We start from the raw sequence: 21,790 nt of genomic DNA on the forward strand, positions 1-21,790 counted from the left end.
AATGTGAGCAAATTTTTTCCCAACGAAGTTTAATGGGAACCAAGTTTCACGATAACTCACGTAGCAAATGAGTGAAAATTCCATAGTGTCTTAAAACTTTACAACTTTGGGTCAATTTCAGATATACACGAATTTCCGCAATACATTTTCAAAAGCTGTAAAGGCCTTTGACCGTGACACTTTAATTTTATAATCATTTGCACAAAATCCCACGTGTCGACAGTCCTCAGCAGTGGCGAGAACGTGTGAAGGCTGCCTCAGCAGTTCTTAACAGATGGCCTTCTCCATTCATTCTCTCCTATAGGCAAACATGCTGAAGACATATTTGGTGAGCTGTTTCATGAGGCTAACAACTTCTACATCAGAGCAAATTCTCTTCAAGACAGAATTGATCGCCTCGCTGTCAAAGTTACCCAGCTGGATTCAACAGTGGAAGAGGGTAGGTAATGGCACGGAAGCAACGAGCTAGAGGTGATGTTGACAGGAGAGCAGTAATTAATTGTGGTGTCATCACTGTTTTTTCCTTGGGGTAGTGTACTGATAACTTCATCGTGTCCTTTCTGGAAGAATATTAAGGGGGGGCGGGACCCCAACATTGGGTTACTTAGTAATTAAAAGATTCTTGTCTGCCTTATATATGCCATACTCTTTTTAAAAATTTTACACATAGAGTATTTGTGTTTAAAGGCTTCTTTGAATGAATTCGGTATTAGAAACCCTAATTTAGGTCATTGGTAGTTATTCTAAAGATACTTTCTTAGCCAAAACTCACAGAATCACTCAAAAGATGTGGTCCAACTAAGAGGGAGGGTGATACGTACACAGCACGACTGAGCGAAGGCTTCTAGCTGTACGCTTGTTGGGATTGATGCCTGTACATAATCTTGGTTGATCCTGCTGATTGCACACCTCAAGAAATAGCATTTACCGAAGGCCTTTAGCGTCAGAGTTTTCAAATAAAGTCAGTAGTGGTAAGCACTGTGTAGTTAACTGATCATCACTTTGAGGATTTACCGTGAAATTGTGACAGTTTCACAATTAAAATTCTACAACTCCTCTTTAAAGATTTCACTTTCTGTAGCTTTCCAATGAGAGACTGAGGTTAGACTAGAAGAAAAAAAAACTTGAAAAAAATGTAAGATGTGTCATTTCATATTTACTTGAGGAAAACGTTCAGAGTAACAATTCCTGTGGTAGTTACCGTGTCTCGTTGCATTAAAGTGATCTTCGCATCTGCTTTTTCTACTAGACCTATAATAGTAGTGTCAGTAAAAGATGAAAGTTTCATTTATTTTTTTTAAATGTAACATTTTATGCAATTCATCCCTCATCATTTATGTTCGGGGCTTTCCAGAGGTCATTATTAAATTAGTGAATTAGAAATTTAACAAAAATGCAGAGCATTGAAATTTTAATATCCATGATGAACATTCTCTAGTCTGATTTTTACGATTGATCTTGTTTGAAAAAGGAAAAACCTGGATAGCCATGCAGTCTATTCAAATGAGAAATTTTATCATCTTAAGCCAGTCATTCATTTTTCAAATTGGTATCACAACTGATTTTTAATATTTATTCATCTGCCTTCAGTTTTGTTTTTCTTTTTTTCTTTTGTGGGCTCTTGCCATCGGAACACCAGTGATAAACCTTGGGCTGGAAAAGATTAATCTGTGCATTAGATTTCCTAAGATTTTGCAGTGCGTCTATCACATATCCTCAAAATCATTTTCAGTCAAGATTTACCTGATTGCTGTCCTTGGCATGGATGTTATAGTAGAAAAAAACATTTGACCAAGTTAGGAAATCTGTGTTCTATCTCAGGCCTACCTTTTTTTTTGCTGGGTCACCTTGGAAGGGTCACTTAACACCGTCATGACACTCCCCTTCATTGGTCAAGTGGTTAATGGACCAGGTTGGCCAGTTCAAAAAGTTGACGTCACAGTTAGATGAATTAATCCATGAGGTATGGAGCGTTGTGCAAACAAGAAATAAGTATAGTCAACCCTGATTTTCTCACCCCTGAGTGTAGTTTTTGTGTCCTGCTACTTAATTTCTAGGACTGTAGAAAAGCTTTGCCATCTTTCTTTAATGTTCGCGCCAAGAAAACTTAATGTGCTTTTTACATTTGTGTGTTTTTTGCAGACATATTTCGTACATGTGTTACAATTCAACTGGTATTAACTGTTTGAATGTTTTTTCCTTCTAGGATACCCAGATCTTTGCACTTACATGCCTGTTACACTCAACTGTATTCCTTGTGGTTTCTGCAAAGTGCTAGTATAAAGAATGATACTCTAATGCTAGGTTCAAAGAAATAATTAGATCACTACAGAAGTGGGCAAGATGTGATTCGACTTCATTTTATAGAGATAACTATTATTTATAAGAGGGAAGGAAGGCACATGCTATTTAATGCACAGGCTTTTAAACGAACAATAAAAACATGATTTTGTTATCCTAGGGGATATTTACGATTATGTCTCAAATGATGCTTATTTCTGCACAGTGAAAAATATTTCTGTATAACTCAACTTGGGGGGCTTTTCTCTAAATAGTGTCACTACAGGATATCAACATGAAAAAAGCTTTCAAAAGTTCCACAGTCCAAGACCAGCAGGTGGTTTCAAAGAACAGCATTCCTAATCCCGTTGCTGACATTTACAACCAGAGTGATAAGCCACCTCCTCTGAATATTCTTACGCCGTACAGGTATGGCTTTGTGCGTTCCTGGTGCCGTTTTTAGTCTAGATAAGCTGAGACAGGAGGGCAGTGCTGTGAAACTATTTACGCTGTGAAAATAATAATTGTATTATATATACAACAAAATTAGTTACTGGTACAGAACTGTTAAAGGGTTCATATTTGAAACTGTAGATAAACTCACCGAGAGAAGCGTGAACTGTCGCGTTAGCTTTTGTATCTGAAGTAGACACCTGTAGTACCTATCTCCTTTTGTAGTTATCTGAGCGTAGATATCTGAAGTCGAAGCGGACACATCATATGGTATCGTGTGTGATGTTTTTCCTCATATCCAGAGTCAATTTTAAAGGAACTGCCTAGTTCATGTACAATGTGGCAAAATGCCGGTCTCGGCATTTCAGCACTGCAGAAAAACGTATTCCGTGGCAGTAGGGGTTTCTAAGATGGAATAATATAGTCAACGAATTAACCCGTTACTGTCAAATGGTAGGACACGTTATTAGGACCAGACTTCTGACAAAAAAGACTGGAGAATCAATGGCGAAGAAAATGAATATTAAGAAACTGAAAATGCTGTTTAAAAACACCTCTCCTAGCTGTTACCACATTCGTGTTTTCTTTCCATATTCTGTCACCTTGTCTCCCATCTCCCTTATCTGCAGACCTTCTCATTGTCCCTCATTGCACACAGCTTGTTCTTCTCCCACACTTACCCTGCTGGTGAACTCACTCCCTCACAGCACAGGCTGTGGTAGGGGTGGTCTTCACTGTCCTCAGGATTAGCTCCACTGGGTGGCGTTCTTGACCGCGGAGGGAGTTCTCTGCTTCCGGGGCTGCCATCTTGGTTGGGCCTTTGGTACTTCTCAGAGAGTGCTCAGACGTTTTTTGGTCTGAATTCTTGTCCCTTCTCAGGGTCCGAAAGGAGATGTGCGGACCCACCCTCCATTGAAGCTGTGCTAGTAAAGTAGCAGTTCCAGCTGTACCCCCTTCTTTTAGCACAGACAGAAAGATTCTCTCAAAAAAGAAGTCCTAGAAATCCCCTGGAAATTGTGATGGGAGAGGGCCAACCTGTCACAGTTTTCTGGGAAATATGTCTGCTTTTCTGGAAGGTTTAGCACACGCATCTAAAAATTGATGGTCTATATGACTAGTAGTATTGTAAGCCTAATGTTTTAACTTGTGATTTTGCTTTTGTTCATAGGCATTTTTCTGGGGCAATTTCAGTTTCACTTAGCACTGGAAGCCCTGAGGGCGGGCCTGTTAAAACTTTCCTAAGACACCTCACTAAATATTCTAAAGGAAAAAGCCCATAAAACTCAGTGAACCACTTCTATTTGATAAATCAAGATCATGATTAGATAATTTGTGGTGACAGAAAAATTCTAATTATATAAAAAATGACTTGTATATATTGGATGTGTGCATTCAGTTTTAGGGAAAATAAAAATGTCTCTGACTTTTTAATAGTGTGTTTAAGAAGAGCAGTGCTGGGGCGCCTGGGTGACTCAGTCATTTAAGCGTCCAACTCTCGATTTCGGCTCAGGTCATGATCTCACTGTCGCGAGATCAAACCACACATAGGCCTCTGCGCTGACAGTGTGGAGTCTGCTTGGGATTCTCTCTCCTTCTGCCCCTCCCACCCCTCAAAATAAATGAATAAACTTTTAGAAAAATAGAAGGGGCGCCTGGGTGGCTCAGTGGATTAAGTGTCTGACTTTGGCTCAGGTCATGATCTCACAGTTTGTGGGTTCAGCCCCCACTTTGGGCTCTGTGCTGACAGCTCGGAGCCTGGAGCCTGCTTCGGATTCTGTGTCTCCCTCTCTCTCTGCCCCTCCCCTGCTCACACTCTGTTTCTCTTTCTCTCAAAAATAAATAAACATTAAAAAAAATCTTTTTTTAAAAAAAAGAACAGTGCTGACTCAGATGTACTTTTTGATAGTAAAATCATATTTGTGGTATATACAATACTAAATAAAGATTGGTATTATATGAGCATTACGATGTGACCAGAAAATGACGTATTCACTTGCTGTAAACACAGGATATTGCTGCTTATATTCTTGTGTTTAGATTACTGTTTGTTTACTTACACGAGCTTCTGCCTTCATTGAAGTATTAGCTCCCCTCTTCAAAAAAAAAGTGTGGATTTTGTATGTCTTAAATTTTGCAGCAAATTACTGCTCAGTTTTTTCTGCATCTTCGTCTATATAGAAGGCCTCGTATCTTAGGGAAACATATACGTTTCACAATAACGTTCTTAATAAAATCTCTATAATGGAAGTCTCATACCCGTTAGGAAACTTGGGAAGGAAGCGAATTGCCATGGTTAGTGATTTTCAGACAGTTGAACGGGCCAGAGTAGCCCCTGTAGGAACTTGGGCCTTAGTTTGAGATGATGAGAAGTTCAGCAGGAGCAGGAACTTCAAGGACAGGCAGGGTTTTCCCCTGGACTCATTCAGTTAGTTTTCTTTGACTGTTTAGGCAGAAACTTTTTTTTTTTTTTTTTTTTTTTTTTTAATTCAAGTTACTTAACATACAATGTAGTCTTGGTTTCAGGAGCAGAACCTGGGGATTCATCTCTTACATGTGACACCCAGTGCTCATCCCAGCAAGTGCCTCCTTAATGCCCCTCACCCATTTAGCCCATCCCCCCACCCACCTCCCTCCAGCAACCCTCAGTTTGTTCTCTGTATTTAAGAGTCTCTTATGGTTTGTCTCCCTCTCTGTTTGTATCTTCTTTTTCCTTCCTTTCCCCTATGTTCATGTGTTTTGTATCTTAAATTTCACGTATGAGTGAAATCACAGATACCTGTCTTTTTCCACTGACTTATTTTGCTTAGTATAATACACTCTAGTTCCCTCCATGTTGTTCAGCATAAACTTACACTCCTCTCACTGTGCCTCATTTCATTTTGCTTTTATCTGTGCCTAAAATGACTTGTTGAAACACTAATTTGAAATGTAAATGTTCTGCTTCCTCTTGAAGGTAATCTACAGGCCAAATACTTTATGATTATTTTGAGTATTACTGTTGATTTATATTACACCTTGGGATTTGTATTGGCTTTATGATAGGTGAATAACTCCTATAAACACCCGGAATATTCTTTCAGACCACAGTAGTTACAGCAGGACTCGAAAATGAAATGCCACGAGTGAATTCTCTTTGTGGATTACTTCTACTTCTGTCACACTTACACACCTTGAACACGTTGCTTCTTTCCAAATTGAATTTACAGATGTTGGGCCAACCTGATGTAAAAAAAAGGGATAGCATACTTTCTAATTAAAAAAAATTTTTTTCAATGCTTATTTTTGAGAGACAGAGAGAGAGAGAGAAAGACAGAGTATGAATGAGGGAGAGTCAGAGAGAGAGGGAGCCACAGAATCCGAAGCCGGCTCCAGGCTCCGAGCTGTCAGCACAGAGTCCGACGTGGGGCTCGAACTCACAGACCGCAAGATCATGACCTGAGCCAAAGTCGGACGCTTAACTGACTGAGCCCCCAGACGCCCTGTGTACTTCTTAATTTTTATCCTAATAATATTGAAACTCCAGAAAAGAGGTGAATATATATACACAAGCCAAGAATCCATCCATCTGTGTGTATGGCCCCTGTTGGAATAAGCAAAATGTTTCCGGAAATAATTGAGGTATTAGATACTGTTGTTTATGAGCCATCTTGTGATTTTTAGGCACTTTTCTATACTTAAACCTGAATTGGCAAGAGTACTTTTTGCCTGATTATTCTAGAAAACTTTGCCCTTCCTGCATGTTTGCAGTTTTTGTCAAATAAGGAAATTGGAGAAACGTAATATATAGGACAGTTAAAATGCCCCATGCAGACGTTATCCTCTCATGAGCTGAAATTAAATTAGTATTAACCCCATCTGAAAATGTCTAACAACCTTTTCCCCCCCCAACTTGTAATACATTGATTTATAGAGATGATAAAAAGGATGGGCTGAAGTTCTACACAGATCCTTCCTATTTCTTCGACCTCTGGAAAGAAAAAATGCTCCAGGACACGGAAGACAAAAGGAAGGAGAAAAGGCGTCAAAAGGTAAATAATTCTAGGACGGGAACGTGCATACTTATGTGTCAGGGAGCTTCTTGTTTAGAAATAAGTCAGTAAGTTCTTTATTTAAATGGTTGAGAGGCTGGATTTAGGGCAGAAGTAGGTTGCATTTTTTACATGAAGATACTGACCATTCAGTCTAACACAGTAATACTGTATTTCAATAAATACTATCTGATTTGTTCCCTAATACTTGCATTGCTTTAACAGAAGTAGAGGCTAATATTTCAGTTCCGTTTGTAACTGTGTTTTATAGCGTTTCTCCTGCTGTTCTTTAAATATATATCATGGAAACATCAGATACAATGATCTGTTCTCATCTCTTGAAAGCATTCTTAATTGGTGGGTTGGCACCTCGCTGTAATTAATACCTTGGTGAGATGTTCATGTTGAATTGAAAAGCATGTGTGATCTGTACATATAGGAGATAGTATTTACTAAAAAATGAGACTCCTTTCGGTGAGGTGGTCGTAGGCAAGAGAGTTGCAAGTCTGAAGGTTGACAAACATCCACATTATAAGCACTCTTAGAAGAATAAGCCACTCTGGTCAGGTGTAGGGACTTCTGGGTTTTTTTTAATGTTTGTTTATTTTTTGAGAGAGAGACAGAGTGCGAGCAGGGGACGGGCAGAGAGAGAGAGGGAGACACAGACTCCGAAGCAGGCTCCAGGCTCTGAGCTGTCGGCACCGAGCCCGATGCGGGGCTGGAACTCACGGACCGTGAGATCATGACCCGAGCCGAAGTCGGACGTTTAACCGCCTGAGCCACCCAGGCGCCCCTAGGGACTTCTGTTTTAAAAACTGTCCTTCGGGGCCCAGAAATTAGACTTAACCCACTGAGAGTTAATTCTCCAAAGGCAAATATTTGCTAAGACTCATGTATATAAAGTATGTTTCAAAAAAATGAGCACCTGTTTTGCTTGACAAAGATTAGGGTGCTTTGGTGAGGACAAATTCTTGGTATCTTGTGGGGTGGTGGCATTAATGTTTGGCAGTATTTACATGTACTAGCCCCAGAGAAGTGACAGTTTGGGATGGAAGAGAATTTGGGTTGTGAAAATAGGATTTAAGAAAGGGACATGGAAAGAGTTTGCAGACTGCAAATGTAAGATGTTCTCACGGAAGTCCAGGGAAGAATTCCAGAGGTTGGTTATTCATAGTCTCTCCCTGCACTGTGGGTCAGGGAAATCAATTGGGAAATTTGGGGAAGAGTATTCCAGTGGAAAAGTATTCAAGGGAAGAAATTACAAAGTATTCAAGTGAAAAGAAGAAAGACCCTAATCTCTTGACAGGAAAAGAAACATTTATCTAAAGGCCTATTGGTCTCAGTCCCTCTACCTTTTTATATTAACAGAGGTTTAAGAGTATTTTCCTTTAAAACATAATGTCCTTTTAAATGGCCTTCTAGGTTTCCCTTCTCAGTGATATCTTGGCAAAAATACCTAATTTTTTCAGCATTGTTCTTCAGGGAAAAACAGTGTTAGTCTATGGATGATTATCACGTCTTCAAAATGACGCCATTTCCTTGGCTGTTTTGTCTCATTGCACACTCCTCCGACACATAGAATTCTGATAAGGACTTTTTATTCACTTACATAATAATGCGTCTTGAATGCCTTCTAACTGCTGGATAAACAGTGGTGAGAAAGGATTATCGCCCTCACGGAAATGACAATGTAGCAGGGGAGACAAACATGAAGTAATCATGCAGCCCGGTGGAACTCATAAAGAGGGAAAGAAGTTTGAAAATTCTAGTACAAATCTGCTTTTATTAGGTAGGAATGTAAAATGAGGCCAGATAGCCTTCATTTCCCAGGATTTCGTAAACACGGGTCGCTGCTTTCAGTTTTGCACTGACAAATCTCTCTGAAGAAAAGTTAGTTTAGAAAAATTTAGGGGGTGAGAAATCCATTGTTTCTGAACTCGCTTTCCTTAGTTTGCTGGTTTCGAAACATTTTTAGAATTGCAAATAAATAGGTAGCTGTGAGCGTGTCGTTACGGTGCTGTAAACGTTGCGAAGGAAAAGTATGGTGTGCGGTGGGGTGAGGTGACGAGGAGGGGACAGCGTAAGTGCAGTGGAGTGTCATTCATTGAGCCTCAGCAGTGGGGATTTAGAAGTCAGCTAAGCAGAGTTGGGGGAGGGTGTGTGTGTGTGTGTGTGTGTGTGTGCGCGCGCGCGCGTGCTTGCTGGAAGAACGGAGGACAGAGGAGGTGGGGTGCATTTGGGGTAGAAGCAGCCAAGACCATACTGGGCTAGGAGACAGTTGGGCACATTCTGGGACTTTAGGACAGTGTAGTTGGAGTATAGATGCGTCACTGTTAAAACTTTGTCAGAGTTTGTGCACGTGTGTGTGTGTGTGCGTGTGTGATGTGCATGATGGTGGGTAGATTTGGAGGCTGAACCGCTGTAAAGACCGTTGCATAATCGTAGCAATACCTGAATAGTCAACATACATCATTTAAAAGTAAGGGTGAGAGTTACTGATCAGTACAATGGTTCTTAATCAGGATGCATATTGATTGAAATCCATTGAAGTCTCCCTCCTTTGGGTTTCTACAGGTATGCAGACAATACATGCTGTAAAATGCTCAAATTACACCGAAGTAAATACATTAGAAAATTTGGGGAGAAGTTTCTTCCCTCCCCAGGTGTCACTAATCAGTAGTAACAGTTCAGGGCGCCTATTTTAGGTCTCTTGGGCATTCGTAAATATGTGCACACACGTTTCACCAAGTATTTTTACGTGCGTAGAATTGTACCACTCTTGACGTACACACACACGCAGACGTGTACGGATATTGACATAATTAAAGATCTTCTTTGGTCTTTTTAACAGTTGTATGGTACTCCAAGGTATGCCCACTACGTAGACTATTTACCCAGTAGCGTATTAGGAAATAGAGTGTAAATAATTGCTTAACCGCAATACTGCTGTACTCATGTGTCGATATCTCTTCTCAGTAAATTCCTAGAAGGCAAGTAGGAGTTTTACATTTTGAAAGATGCCATCATATTGCCCCTGACCATTAAAAGACTGAACCAGTTTATACTCCTAACAGACTTCTTCTAGACCTGGATGTTATTATTTTTTGGATGAGCTCACCCCTCCCCCTCATCTAATTTGCATCACACATCCTTATTAACCATTTGCATGTGTTCTGTGAGCTCCACGTTCACATCCTCCGCCAGGACATCACCTACGCCTCCTGAACCCCTCTGCAAAAGTCCGGCTCCGCCTCGGCACCCACCGCGAGCCGTCAGCCGCCCCTTTTTCCAGGACCTGCCTGAGCAGCTTCTAATTGGCATCCCTGCCCTTCCCCTTTTATCTTTTATTTAGTTTTATTTTATTTTTTTGCCTTCCCCTTTTTGATCTGTTCTCCACTACCTAGAGGGCCCTTCTCACATGCCTGGGCAGGGTGTCAGCCCCTCCCTTGTCCCATTGCTCTCAGGGTAAAGAAAAACACTTGTGACACAGCCATTAAGGCCTTGCAAACCTTTTAGATCTTGGAGCCGTTCACCTTAAGTCACCATTTCCCTTCTTTATTCCTCCTGGCGTGCCGCGGTCCGCCCTCTGCAGAGCCTCTGCACGTTCTCTCCCCTGTGGGCATGCTGCTGGCCCCTGCTCCTTTGCAGAATTAATGCCTGCACACCGCAGATCTGACCTCTCAGTCACTCCAGGACACTCCCTGACTTCCAGACTAGGCAGCATTCGGTGTACGATGCACTTATGTTTCACCACGTTTTGTAGCTAGGCGTTTATTTGTGTGATTTTGTGGGCTTCGCCCACCGGATTGCAGGCTCCATGAGGGCAGATTCCGTGTCTGTGTGTTTGCTGTTTGTATCAGCAGCGCCTGACATGGTGTCTGGGACGGAGTCAGCGCCCTGAGCCCACCTAGACCTGGTCATATAGTCAGCCTTTGCCAAGTGCACACTGTCTGTAAAGCCGTGTGTGGAGGCGCTTTAAGAGGAGCGTAGGAGTTAAAGGCACACAGTTCTCATCCTTAAAGACCAGGACGTCTTACTCGGGAAGCAGGAAAAACACGTAAACACACGTAGAAATAGCTGCCCTCACCTTTAAAGAAACACCTATGTAGGACCTGTGTATTTACTGGAGACATTTTTGCTGGCAACGTACGGCTGGCACAAGAATGATTCTTTGTATGTGAAGGTAAGTCCTAATCACGGTTTGCTTTGTGTTAAGCTAGTTGCAGGATTAGCTTAAATATTCTGTAACGATCTTCTAGAGACTGGAAATAGAGGATTTTGAGTTATTTCGTGAAACATGATGGCCTGTTAACAACTCAGTCAACATTGTGCAGTGGTGGGAAATGATTTCTTTGCATGTTAGATATTTCACGTGTATAATACACATCTAAAAGGTACAGCACATTTAAAGCAAGCTAAAAGCCTGGTAAGGTGTAAATTCTCTTCTTTAATTTTATTTATGTATTTTGAGAGAGACAGAGGGAGGGCGCCAGCAGGGGAGGGGCAGAGAGAGGGGGACAGATGATCCAAAGTGGGCCCTGTGCTGACCGCAGAGAGCCTGACGCAGGGCTCATGACCCACGATGTATGCTGACCGTGAGATCATGACCTGAGCGGAAACCAAGGGTCAGACACTTAACCAACTGAGCCACCCAGGCGCCCCTTAAGGTGTGAATTCTTTACCAAAAATGATGGTAAGCAATTCCTGTAGTTAGCTGCAGTACAGTCAGTAGCTTTCGTTTATTTAGGTTACATAGTGAAGTCCCCGTTCCTTCTGTTGGGTCTGCATTGGGTAAGAGAGTATATGCTTAGAATTTTCTTAACGTTAAAACCACCGGAAACGGGAATGTCTCTTGTCTGCACACCACGCTTGTTGCCTATGCATTACGACTGCATTTAACTTCTGTTTTCCTCTCCCTTCTGTCTCGGCATGCTTGCCCTCTCTGCCTGGACACCAGGAGCAAAAGCGTATAGATGGCACAACCCGTGAGGTGAAAAAGGTTAGGAAAGCCAGAAACAGGCGCCAGGAGTGGAGTATGATGGCATATGACAAAGAGCTTAGACCCGACAACAGGCTGTCTCAGAGTGTGTACCACGGAGCGTCTTCCGAGGGATCCCTGTCCCCAGACACTAGGTGTGTGTGCGTGTGTCGGAGCAGAGCCTCTACGTAGCGCTCGGTTTTATCGTACATTGGAAACGTACCAGTGGCTTTCGTGTTCACGTGGCCCATGGGACGTTTCAAAGCTTTCCTTAAAAGTCGATTCTGTATATGTTTTCGATTGTGAAATAAGCCTTTGGAACAGTTTCATTTTACATGGGTCACATAGTATGATTCTCCACCACTCTGACTTCAGTTTATGGTTCCGTTAATCTAGACGCTGTGTTTTAACGTTGATACTAACTTGGGGCTTGATAACCGTCGATGACTGACATTTTTATTTTAATAATTATTAATTCTTTCTCTTCTGCTTTAGCTTAGAATCTCGAATTTCCTTTGCCACCTGGTATCTAAAATTAATTAGTAGGTAGTAATTGACGTACCTGCGACGCAACTTTATTATTCTTTAAATAACCTTTTCTAAGAGTGGTGAGCAAAAGCGACAGTGTTTTCTTCGGTGCACTAATCTTGTGTATTCTAATTTCAGGAGAAGAGTTCTGTTGGAGTTACTTTAAGAATTTGTAAGCATTTAAGTAAAAAAAAAATATTCCTTGCAGGTGTGAATGACATGGTCACTGAGTCACCATTTGTTGCAAAAGGGATTCACCGAACGACAGAAGCTGACTAGTCCATTTTTACTTCTGGTTTAATTTCCTGTTTCTGCTTTTGTAAGGTCATGGTCTGCCACTTGCCTGCAGCCTCGGAGTCTTCCGTCAACATTTTAAAATTCCAGTAGAGAATTCTTAAGTGACACAAGAATGTTCTAAAAATAGCCAACAACCTGGATGTCGCATTACATTTGTATCTTTTTTTTTTTTTAATGTTTATTGTTGAGAGACAGAGAGAGACCATGAGCGGGGGAGGGGCAGAGAGGGGGGAGACACAGAATCCGAAGCAGGCTCCAGGCTCTGTGCACAGAGCCTGATGCGGGGCTCGAACTCAGGAACCACGAGAGCACGACCTGAGCTGAAGGCAGACACTTAACCGACTGAGCCACCCAGGCGCCCCACATCTGTGTCCTTTTTAAATTTTTGTCTCTATAACCTTGGCGTCTAGTCCGCTCTGCACAAGTGGCTTTGTCTTTGGTAGTTACCACGCCCAGAAACTTCCCTACCCCAGAAGGGCTGTAAGTCTTTGACTGGCTATGTTAGGAGGCAAGTTCTAGGCAGTTTTTCTGTACTGGCTGTTAACCTGTTCAGTATTAGAGAATTAGTGGAGCTTTAACTGAGTGCTTGCCTCAAGTTTGAATCTCTGTGTCCATTTATTTCCATAGAAAATAACAACGATGACGATCCAGGTTGCTCACGCCTCTAGGGGTGAGGAGGGGTACTTGAATACGATAGCCTTGAGAGTGTCAATTGGCTTTTTGGCATTTTTTTTTCCAACTAATTTCGTTGTGCCTGTTTACTCATAGGAAACCTATGCTTTATTTTATAATACTCCATATACTTGCTCTCCCATTTCAACAGATGCAGGTGGAAAAATGATTTTTTCCTCCCTCAGTTGAGGGATGGTTACTCACTCTGGCATCCGAGATTCAGTTGTTCCGTGTTGGGTATAAAATTGACGGTTGCTGAGATTATTTAGTATTCAGCCTTTGTATTTATGTGGTTCAGGTGCATCTTCATTTTTCTTAGTTTGCAGAATGCAAATCCCATTTCCCACAGCCTCTTGCTATCTGCACACACAAGATAATAGATTAAAATTCATCCGTGTACTTGGATTCTGTCCCTTAATTTAGAGACTTTTTTCATTTTACTGAAGTGTATCACTTTTTGTTCATATAAAATAAGCTTTTTATATTTGGAAAGTACCAACGAAAAGTAAAATATTATCCATAATCCTATCATCCAGAGAAACCCCTTTCTGCATTTTAGTGTATTTCTTCCTTTGGTCTTTTTTTCGGTACACGTACATGTTTTTTCTTTTACAAAATTGAAATCATGCGCCATGTTTTCTGTCTTTTGACTTTTATTATGTCATATTTATGTTTTAAGTATTATTTAGAAACAAGGTTTTTAATGGATATATTGAGGACAACTGAAATGCCAGATTTCACGGCACGTATATAACCTGTTTGTGTAAGTAATGTGTTTGAATCCAATCCAGGTAAACTAACCGTGAGATTTTGCTCCACTGATCAGGAATGGTTTGATTCTAAGCATAAATTTAGGATGAGAATTGACACACTTACCTCCTGCTCTCCCTTGCCCTTCTCAGGGGTAGATACCTCCAGCCCAGGTGTCCCTGTGTTTGTCTCTTCCTGTCCTGTGCCCGTGTTACAGCCGTCCCACTGCCCACCTGTCTACCCACAAGACCCTGGGGGGAGTCTTTTGATTCTCCCACTGCGTCTCCACTGCCTGCACTTTTCTTCTTCCTTTTTCCGTGTGGTCTTCACTCCTACCAGTTCTCCTTTCTGTAACGGACAGTCAGTGATGATCATGACGTTTCAGGACCACCCCACTCGTCTCCACGTTGGTACAGCATCTTCTGGGGCTGACTGCTACCTTCCCGCGGGGATGTCTGGCCCCCACCAGGCCCCCGAATCCCCACCTTTCCTCCAGCCCACTGGCGCCCCCCCCACCTCAACAGGGCAGCCCCCCTCCAGAGCAGCCCTACCCTCCAGACCTCGCCCGTGCTGTTCTTATCCTCAGACGCTCACCCCCTGCTCCTTTACTCTCTCCTCCATCTGGTCTTCCTTCCCCTTTCACCGGCTCCTTTGGGCCTCTGTCACAAAGCTACTCTGTGGGAGGAGTGCCCCGAGTTACCCCAGGATGTTTACAGTTTCTGGCTCCCCATCTCATCAGAAGCACTGCCTATTTTGTGAGATGACCTCGTTTCCTTGAGAAAGTGGTGCACGCAGTCTGTGACACAGGCGCACACACACACACACACACACACACACACACACACACACACAGTCAGTCACGCACCACCAGTGGCTCCAGTGTCTTAGGGGTTTCCGTTTTTAAAACGTGCTACCTCTAAAGCTAGGTCGGGTGCTTCCCCCATTAAGAGTGTTTTTAACTCGCTAGCAGTTTGCATGGTTCAAAAGACATACTTATGTTCACACTGTAATCTAGAATCCACACTGCAAGTAAGAAGCAAAAAGTGAGTTATTCGTTATTCTCATTATATTGCAAGTAGGGAAGGCAAAAAAAAGCAAAAAAGCAGCCTCTTGTCATTTAGAATGCTTTTCTGTGCCGTGCGACGCTCCGGTTAAGGAAGCTACCGTCGGGATCTCAAAGATGGAAATTCAGTTGGTGTCTTCCCTGCTCCCCCCCGCATCCCCAACGTGTGTTTGCCTGTTTCCTTCAGAGAGAGAAGCACAAGCTGAATCCTAACAGAAACCAGCAAATAAATGTGAGAAAAGTGAGAACAAGAAGAGAAGAGTGGGAGAGAAGGAAAATGGGCATTGAGTTCATGAGTGACACCAAGGAGCTGGCACAGGCAGGGAGCACGGCCGAGGACAGAGTGCCCAGGGGGTTCGTCACTTTGCGCTCTCGGACCCCAGCCTCAGGTCGCCCGCCCTGCTTTGGCTGTCCTGAGAGGACGCGCGGCCCCCTTACTGACAATGCCTCCTGTAACCTGTCCTGTAACCCCGGGCCAGGAACACGCCGCTGTCGTTACTAATGCCCGTGGCCCGTGTGGCTGCGACACTCACGAGTCCCCGCTCCCTTCGTAGGGCCTCGCTGGCGTCCCAGCGTCCGCACCTTTCTGAGCTCTGCTCATCTAATCCAAGACCTCCATTCCTTCCAGAGTTTCACACTCAGCTGTGCGCTCAAAGAGAAGACGACCTTTCCGTGTTACCCCACATTCTTTCCTTTTTGGCCGAGTACAGTTCTTCCGTCGAAGAACACTACGGTTCACTGTATTGCATTCTGGATTTCTTTTCCTTTTCTTTCCCGTTCGTGTTCATCCGGGTCACCTGCCATTTCGTAACTTCTAATTATACGCTCTCACTCTCATTGCCACTGAAATCCTCTGCCTTAGGTGCGGTTTTTTAATTAAATGGGATCTGTCTGGTAGCCTTCTCTCTTAGAAAAAAAAAAAAAGCACGCTGAAATACTGTGGAAATGGGGCTCTGCTGCTCCCTCCTTGCCGATCTGACTTACCCACTTCAACGCTGTGAATCTGAAGCCACGTAACACTGGGGCTTGCTGCTAAAGTCGTAATGATGTTGTTGCTGGGAGGCTCTCATGGGGCTGGACCTGGCTGGTGCTTGTAAAGGAAAACACAGTGTGTGATTTCTGTACATCGGCAAGGTTGTTACTCAAATAGAGGTGTATGCCTGTTGGGGTGGGGTGGGGGGATCCTCCTAATTTAATTTGAATTTCTCCCCCCCCCTTCCCTGAACGCCAGGTCACACGCGTCGGATGTCACAGATTACTCTTACCCGGCGACCCCCAACCACTCTCTGCAGCCGCAGCCCGTGACCCCTTCTTACGCGGCCGGCGACGCACCACCGCACGGGCCGGCAGCCCAGGCCCCCGAGCATGAGTACCGACCCCCCTCCGCCTCGGCGAGGCACATGGCGCTGAACAGACCCCAGCAGCCGCCGCCGCCACCCCCACCGCAGGCCACAGAGGGGTCCCAGGCCTCCGCGCCCATGGCGCCAGCAGACTACGGGTAACGGGGACTCCTGCGTCCTGCCGCGCTTGCTGTGGCGTCGGGAGTCTTGCTGTGTGTGTTCGAGAAGGTGCAACTGAACGATCATACCTTAGGGGCCAGAAGCAGCCAGGGGCGGCTGGGTGTAGATACTACCAGCTAAGCCACATTCCGCGTTAAAAGCCTCAGTGTCCCGCTGCTCCCCTTTCCGTTACAGATGCATCTCAGGTTCGAATCTGTAGTCATGCACACAACCCCCCCTCCCTTCATACATACCCCTGGCTACGTTCGAATGGATTGCGAAGCCAAGGCGTTGATCGAGGGTGACACGCTGATTTTGTGAACCTGTCCCAGATCTCCAGGTTTCTGGACGTGCGCCGGGTGAACCACAGAGAGTTCCCGTCACACGTGAGAAAACCATACAGTGCAGCCCCCCGTGAGCCGTGTTCGCACTTGGCCCCGTGGTCCCCTTTCTTGACCCGTTGGAGCCCAGACGTCATTCCTCCCCCGGGTCCTTTTGTTTTCTGTGTCTCGGGTGGGATTCAAACACCTCCTAAAGAAAGACCGTCATGTTCAGGAGTTTATTAATGTAAGCACCCATCTCTGTTATGATAGGCGGTCTTTTGCTCTGTCTTTTCAGGCTCAACCGTAACCTTTGAAGAGTTAGGCCCTCCGAGACAGTGTCCGGGAAGGTTGAGTGTGTGTTTGTGTTAACATGTGTGTTCTTCAGAGCAGCATGAAACACCTGAATGTATGCCCCGCCCCCCCCCCCCAGCTTTTTGAGTTTCCCTCTGTGACCACTCAGTCCTGGTTATTCCCATCCATCCGTTCTCTCTCTCAGAGTGTGTTCTGAGGCTCTAGCCAAGGGTCAGGCAAAGAGAGGGTCTGTGGTCCAGTTGGTTAGGAAAAGCCTTAGCTAAGTAGAATTCAGTGGATTTCTTAGCTGAAGGACTTTTCAAAGATTTTGAGACTTCCATAGGCACTGTCGGCTTGAGGAACTTCCGTGGGACGGGCTAGGAAATACAGATTTTTCCGAATCTGACTGACCACAGAACCCTTGTAAGACCGAGTGCATGAGCCGCCCACCTTTGAGATGCCCAGGAGAAAGGGGAGATTTGAGTCACTGTTCTTAACCTCTGCCGTCAACCGTTTTATTCTGGCCTGCCACAGAGAGTTACTTTTTGAGTGATTTTCTTTTCGGTTCCTTTGAGTAGGTGATCTCGAATCGCATCACAGCGAATAATGTAGACATGTGAGAATGGCTGGTGCGAAGCGTGGATGTTCGCGTCCTACGGTGTTGCAAGTTCAAAGGACAGTGTATATTATGTTGGAGGGAGGCCCCTGTGTTAGGTGTATTAGACGCGCAGAGGATGTGGCTGTTGCTGCTTTAACGACTCTTGGTGTTTCCTCTCTTAATTAGGATGCTCCCAGCACAGATCATTGAGTATTACAACCCCTCAGGACCGCCGCCTCCTCCGCCGCCCCCCATGATTCCTTCAGCACAAACTGCTTTCGTCAGCCCTCTCCAGATCCCCATGCAGCCCCCCTTCCCTGCCTCTGCGGGCTCCTCCTACGCGCCTCCTCCCCACCCTCCCGCCGCGGGGCTCGTGGTCACGGCCCCGCCGCCTCCGGGCCCACCGCCGCCCCCGCCGGGTCCTCCTGGCGCAGGGTCTTCTCGATCCTCCTCCCCGATGCACGGCCCCCCAGCAGCCGAGGCGAAGCGCCAGGAGACGGCACAGCCACCCATAAGCGATGCTCGAAGCGATCTGCTTGCCGCCATTCGAATGGGTGAGTGAGCGTCTCAAACACAGTCTTCCTTCCAGAAGGAGATCTCTTCGTGGCTCCGACCCCAGCTACAGCCTGGCCCTCAAGTGTCTACTCTCCACTGAACTGTGTCTGAGGATAGGGTTCAAGGACACTTGTTTGATTTTGTTTTTGAAGTTTATTTATTTTGAGAGAGACAGAGGCGGTGCGAGCGGGTGAGGGGCAGAGAGAGAAGGAGAGAGAGAGAGAGAATCCCCTGTGCCACCAGCTACGGAGCCCAGCGCGGGGCTCGAACTCACGAACCGTGAGATCGTGACCTGGGCCGAAACCAGGAGTTGGACGCTCAGCCGACTGAGCCACCCAGGCGCCCCTTGATTTTGTTTTTGGTAAACTGTAGATATGTTTTTGCCAGTGCAAGATAAACACACAGTAATAAAGAATTGAGAATTCAGGAAACCTTTACTTGACTAGAAATAGCTCATAAAAATGATCACTAATTAATGAGATCTTTCCTCTGCCTTCTGCTCTGAGGGTAAATGTATAAATGAGCGAAAGCGAGCTCATGTATATGATTTAGTTATTTTTAAAAATCTAAGCTGTGTCCTAGACTTCCCATATTTTTAGCTCGATGTGCTAAGCCAGTAAGCTTTTCAACATTTATTTAGCAGCAAAATTCTTTTGTCAGATTGAAGGCCTACACTGAACCCCAGAACATGAGACATACAGAAATAGAGCATCTCTGGTCCCGTCAGGTTGGAGGAGCCCAGACGCTCACCCGTTCTGCCCCCCCCCCCGGAGCCACATACTTCCAGTCTGTTCCACCCCGTTTCTTCTCAGCCCCAGGCACAGCCCAGGCTGGTTGAGGGTCACTGACAGGGCGTGAGATATCCCAAGAGCTCCTCGTGCAGTCGGGAGATGCACCGTCTCCTGGTCACGGTCTGGTTGTTTCCGTTCAGAAGGGACTGAGAAGGGAGCCCGACAGCAGCACCCCTGGCGTCCTTCACAGGATGGCGGGGACGTGACTGCCTCTGCTTTGAGTGCCCACACATCAGACTGGAGTGTGACACACAGGCCCGGGGTTCTCGTATGTCTTGAACCTCATTGGCACACTTTGATTTTGTCAAGGAGAGAAGATCCCAGAGGTACACGACCCCGTCGCAAATAAATTTAGGGTCATAGCAGGACAGTGGTTTTGTTTTGTGACACCCGTGAGCCCCTTCCAGTAAGAGTGATAACATAACTTGGATCTAATCACGAGGAAACCTCTGATAAGCCCACATCAAGGGACAGTCTACAAAAGAGCTGCCTGTGTTCTTCAGAACCGTCAAGGTCGTAAAACACAAAGACGGAAGAACTTCCCAGAATAAGGGACGCGAATGACAACTAACGTGATGGGTGTTTCCACGTCGGATCCCAAGCCTGGTGGAAAACTTTCCTCATTTGCTGCTGTTAGGTCTGCTGGCAAAATTGAAATGAAATTTGTGCAGTAGATCGTAGTATTTGTGTCTGCACTAATAGCCTGGTTTTGGTCATTGTCTCTTAGGAATTACACATGAGGTATTTTAGGGGCACAGGGACATCGTATGCTACCGTATTCTCGAGTGATCCAGGGAAAAGTATGGGTGTGTGAGCAAGAATGCCAGAGGAGGGTTGCTAGTTAAACAAGACGGTCAAATGGAATCTGGATGTCGGTTATATGGGGACGTGTTTCCGCTAGTTTTACAGCCTGTAAATCCGAAATCATTTCAGAAGAGAAAGTTAAAGAATTAGCACATTAAATCATCTTTGTATCCCACTTTGTTAATAAGAAAGCAGACGATTGTATTTTGTATTCATTTTCAGCAAATCAGTGAGACAGAGATCTCTTAACTCCCCACACCAGCCAAGGGCTGTCGGGGTAAAGCACTGCTTTCTAAGCCTTGGGATTACAGCAGCGTCCGGGAAGTGTTCATGATGCCGTCCAGTGTGGTAGCCCCCGGGGCCCAGTAAATTCACCCTTAAGTAGCCACATGTGGCTAGTGGCTACCCTACTGGACGGTGTAGCTCCAGAACTTTCGTGACGTTCGTATGTCCTGATTCGAACACACTGCCGTAAAACACTTTGCTACAAAAAACGTTTCCCCTTTGAGTGCCAATTTTGTTGGTCGCGAAACTTCTATTTCCCAAGCTTTTCTCCCCTCAGGTTTCCAAAACTTTCTACCCTGGGTGTCAGCAGGAAAAACAACAAAAAAAAGGCCGCTGGGCCTGTTAGTTTGTGTTTCCTTCGTGTGGAGCCAGCAGAGGGATTAAATTCTACGCTCCGTGTCGTGTCTCTAGGGATTCAGCTGAAGAAGGTGCAGGAGCAGCGTGAACAAGAAGCCAAGCGCGAGCCAGTTGGGAACGACGTGGCCACGATTCTGTCCAGACGCATCGCCGTGGAGTACAGCGATTCTGACGACGACTCCGAGTTCGACGAGAACGACTGGTCCGACTGAGGCGGGGCGCGTGCGCAGGTGGACGGCGTGGGGGCAGGGCTGCTTGCCGGCAGGAGACCGTGCGTCGGAAAATGTCTCGCAAATTTTGTGGTCTCCGCACCCACGTAGTGGTATTATAACCCTGTAGCTTAGCAACTTTTGTATTAATAATGTGATATTGCTTTTGCACATCCAAAAATTCTGGGTTTTTTCAGTATTTACTGTGTAATACTTAAGTGCCACTACACATAGCAAATTGTGCTGCACACGAGGAAATATGCTGTAACTATTGCATTGTCCCGAAAACGGCATTTTGCTTCCTTTTTCTTGGCCGTGAGCGTATTTAGTGCAGTTTGGGTTTCCTCCTTTTGGTCGCTATAATTCTGCAGACTTGCTGCGTGTTTGTGAAGCTGCCTGGTGTTAGGTCTTTGCAAGATTAATGACCGTGTGTCAGAGTGATGTCTTCCAATCAGTAAGTGATACCGTTTCACCTTCGTTTTGTTCTGTTTTGTTTTAAATGTGTTTCAGAAGAAGTTGGTTCTAGAGGGAAGGATTCGACAAGTAAGGAGGATCCAGTGTTTCTGCCCGCAGTGTCTGGGCTTGTGCCTCTGTGTGACTCGGAACGATCTGTTAGATAATTTCGTTTCCTTTGCACCGGCCCTTTGCAGGCAGGGTTCCCTGTGGGCGTTCGCTTGGTCCCTGCCTGTCGGCAATTGCCATTAAGAGGTTTGGGTAGCTGCGCAGTGATGAACACGAACAGCAGGGTTCTTCTTCCGTCAGGGCCGTGGGGTTGTGACGCTGGAAATGTGTGACAGCGCTTACAGCCTTGGGTGCCAGCCAGCCAGCACAGACACGGTGGTCCGGGACCCCCGGACCTCAGGGAGAGGGCTTCCCGTGGCTCCTCGCGCCACGTGCTCTGAAGTTTAAAAGCTTAGATGGAGGTGGACGTAGATGCTGGCAGCTACTTGCTTTTCCTGGTGCCGCGGCCACATTAGGGATCCATCACCCGAGCGGGGCCGTGGCCCTGCTCCTAGAAGCACACGGTTC

At 45.2% G+C, this 21,790-nt stretch overlaps 1 protein-coding gene across 2 annotated transcripts in view; it reads left to right on the forward strand.

Annotated features, from left to right (window-relative positions):
- The window catches only part of WASF3 (WASP family member 3), a 41,840-nt gene extending 21,076 nt beyond the window's left edge, over positions 1–20,764 (forward strand). The window contains exons 2-8 of one of the 2 annotated variants that reach the window (XM_047074654.1): positions 305–439; positions 2,556–2,709; positions 6,644–6,761; positions 11,719–11,894; positions 16,281–16,547; positions 17,947–18,314; positions 20,607–20,764. In XM_047074654.1, the coding sequence (XP_046930610.1) occupies positions 305–439; positions 2,556–2,709; positions 6,644–6,761; positions 11,719–11,894; positions 16,281–16,547; positions 17,947–18,314; positions 20,607–20,764 (1,376 nt within the window). Of the gene's footprint in view, positions 1–304; positions 440–2,555; positions 2,710–6,643; positions 6,762–11,718; positions 11,895–15,236; positions 15,404–16,280; positions 16,548–17,946; positions 18,315–20,606 lie in introns of both variants that reach the window. The other variant, XM_047074694.1, reaches the window with a different exon arrangement.
- The last annotated feature ends 1,026 nt before the right edge of the window (positions 20,765–21,790 follow it).

The sequence above is a fragment of the Lynx rufus genome, unplaced genomic scaffold (genome assembly GCF_022079265.1).
Source record: "Lynx rufus isolate CCGP_SWC_20201006 ecotype Redwood Valley unplaced genomic scaffold, mLynRuf1.p SCAF_1, whole genome shotgun sequence".
Lineage (NCBI taxonomy): Eukaryota > Metazoa > Chordata > Mammalia > Carnivora > Felidae > Lynx > Lynx rufus.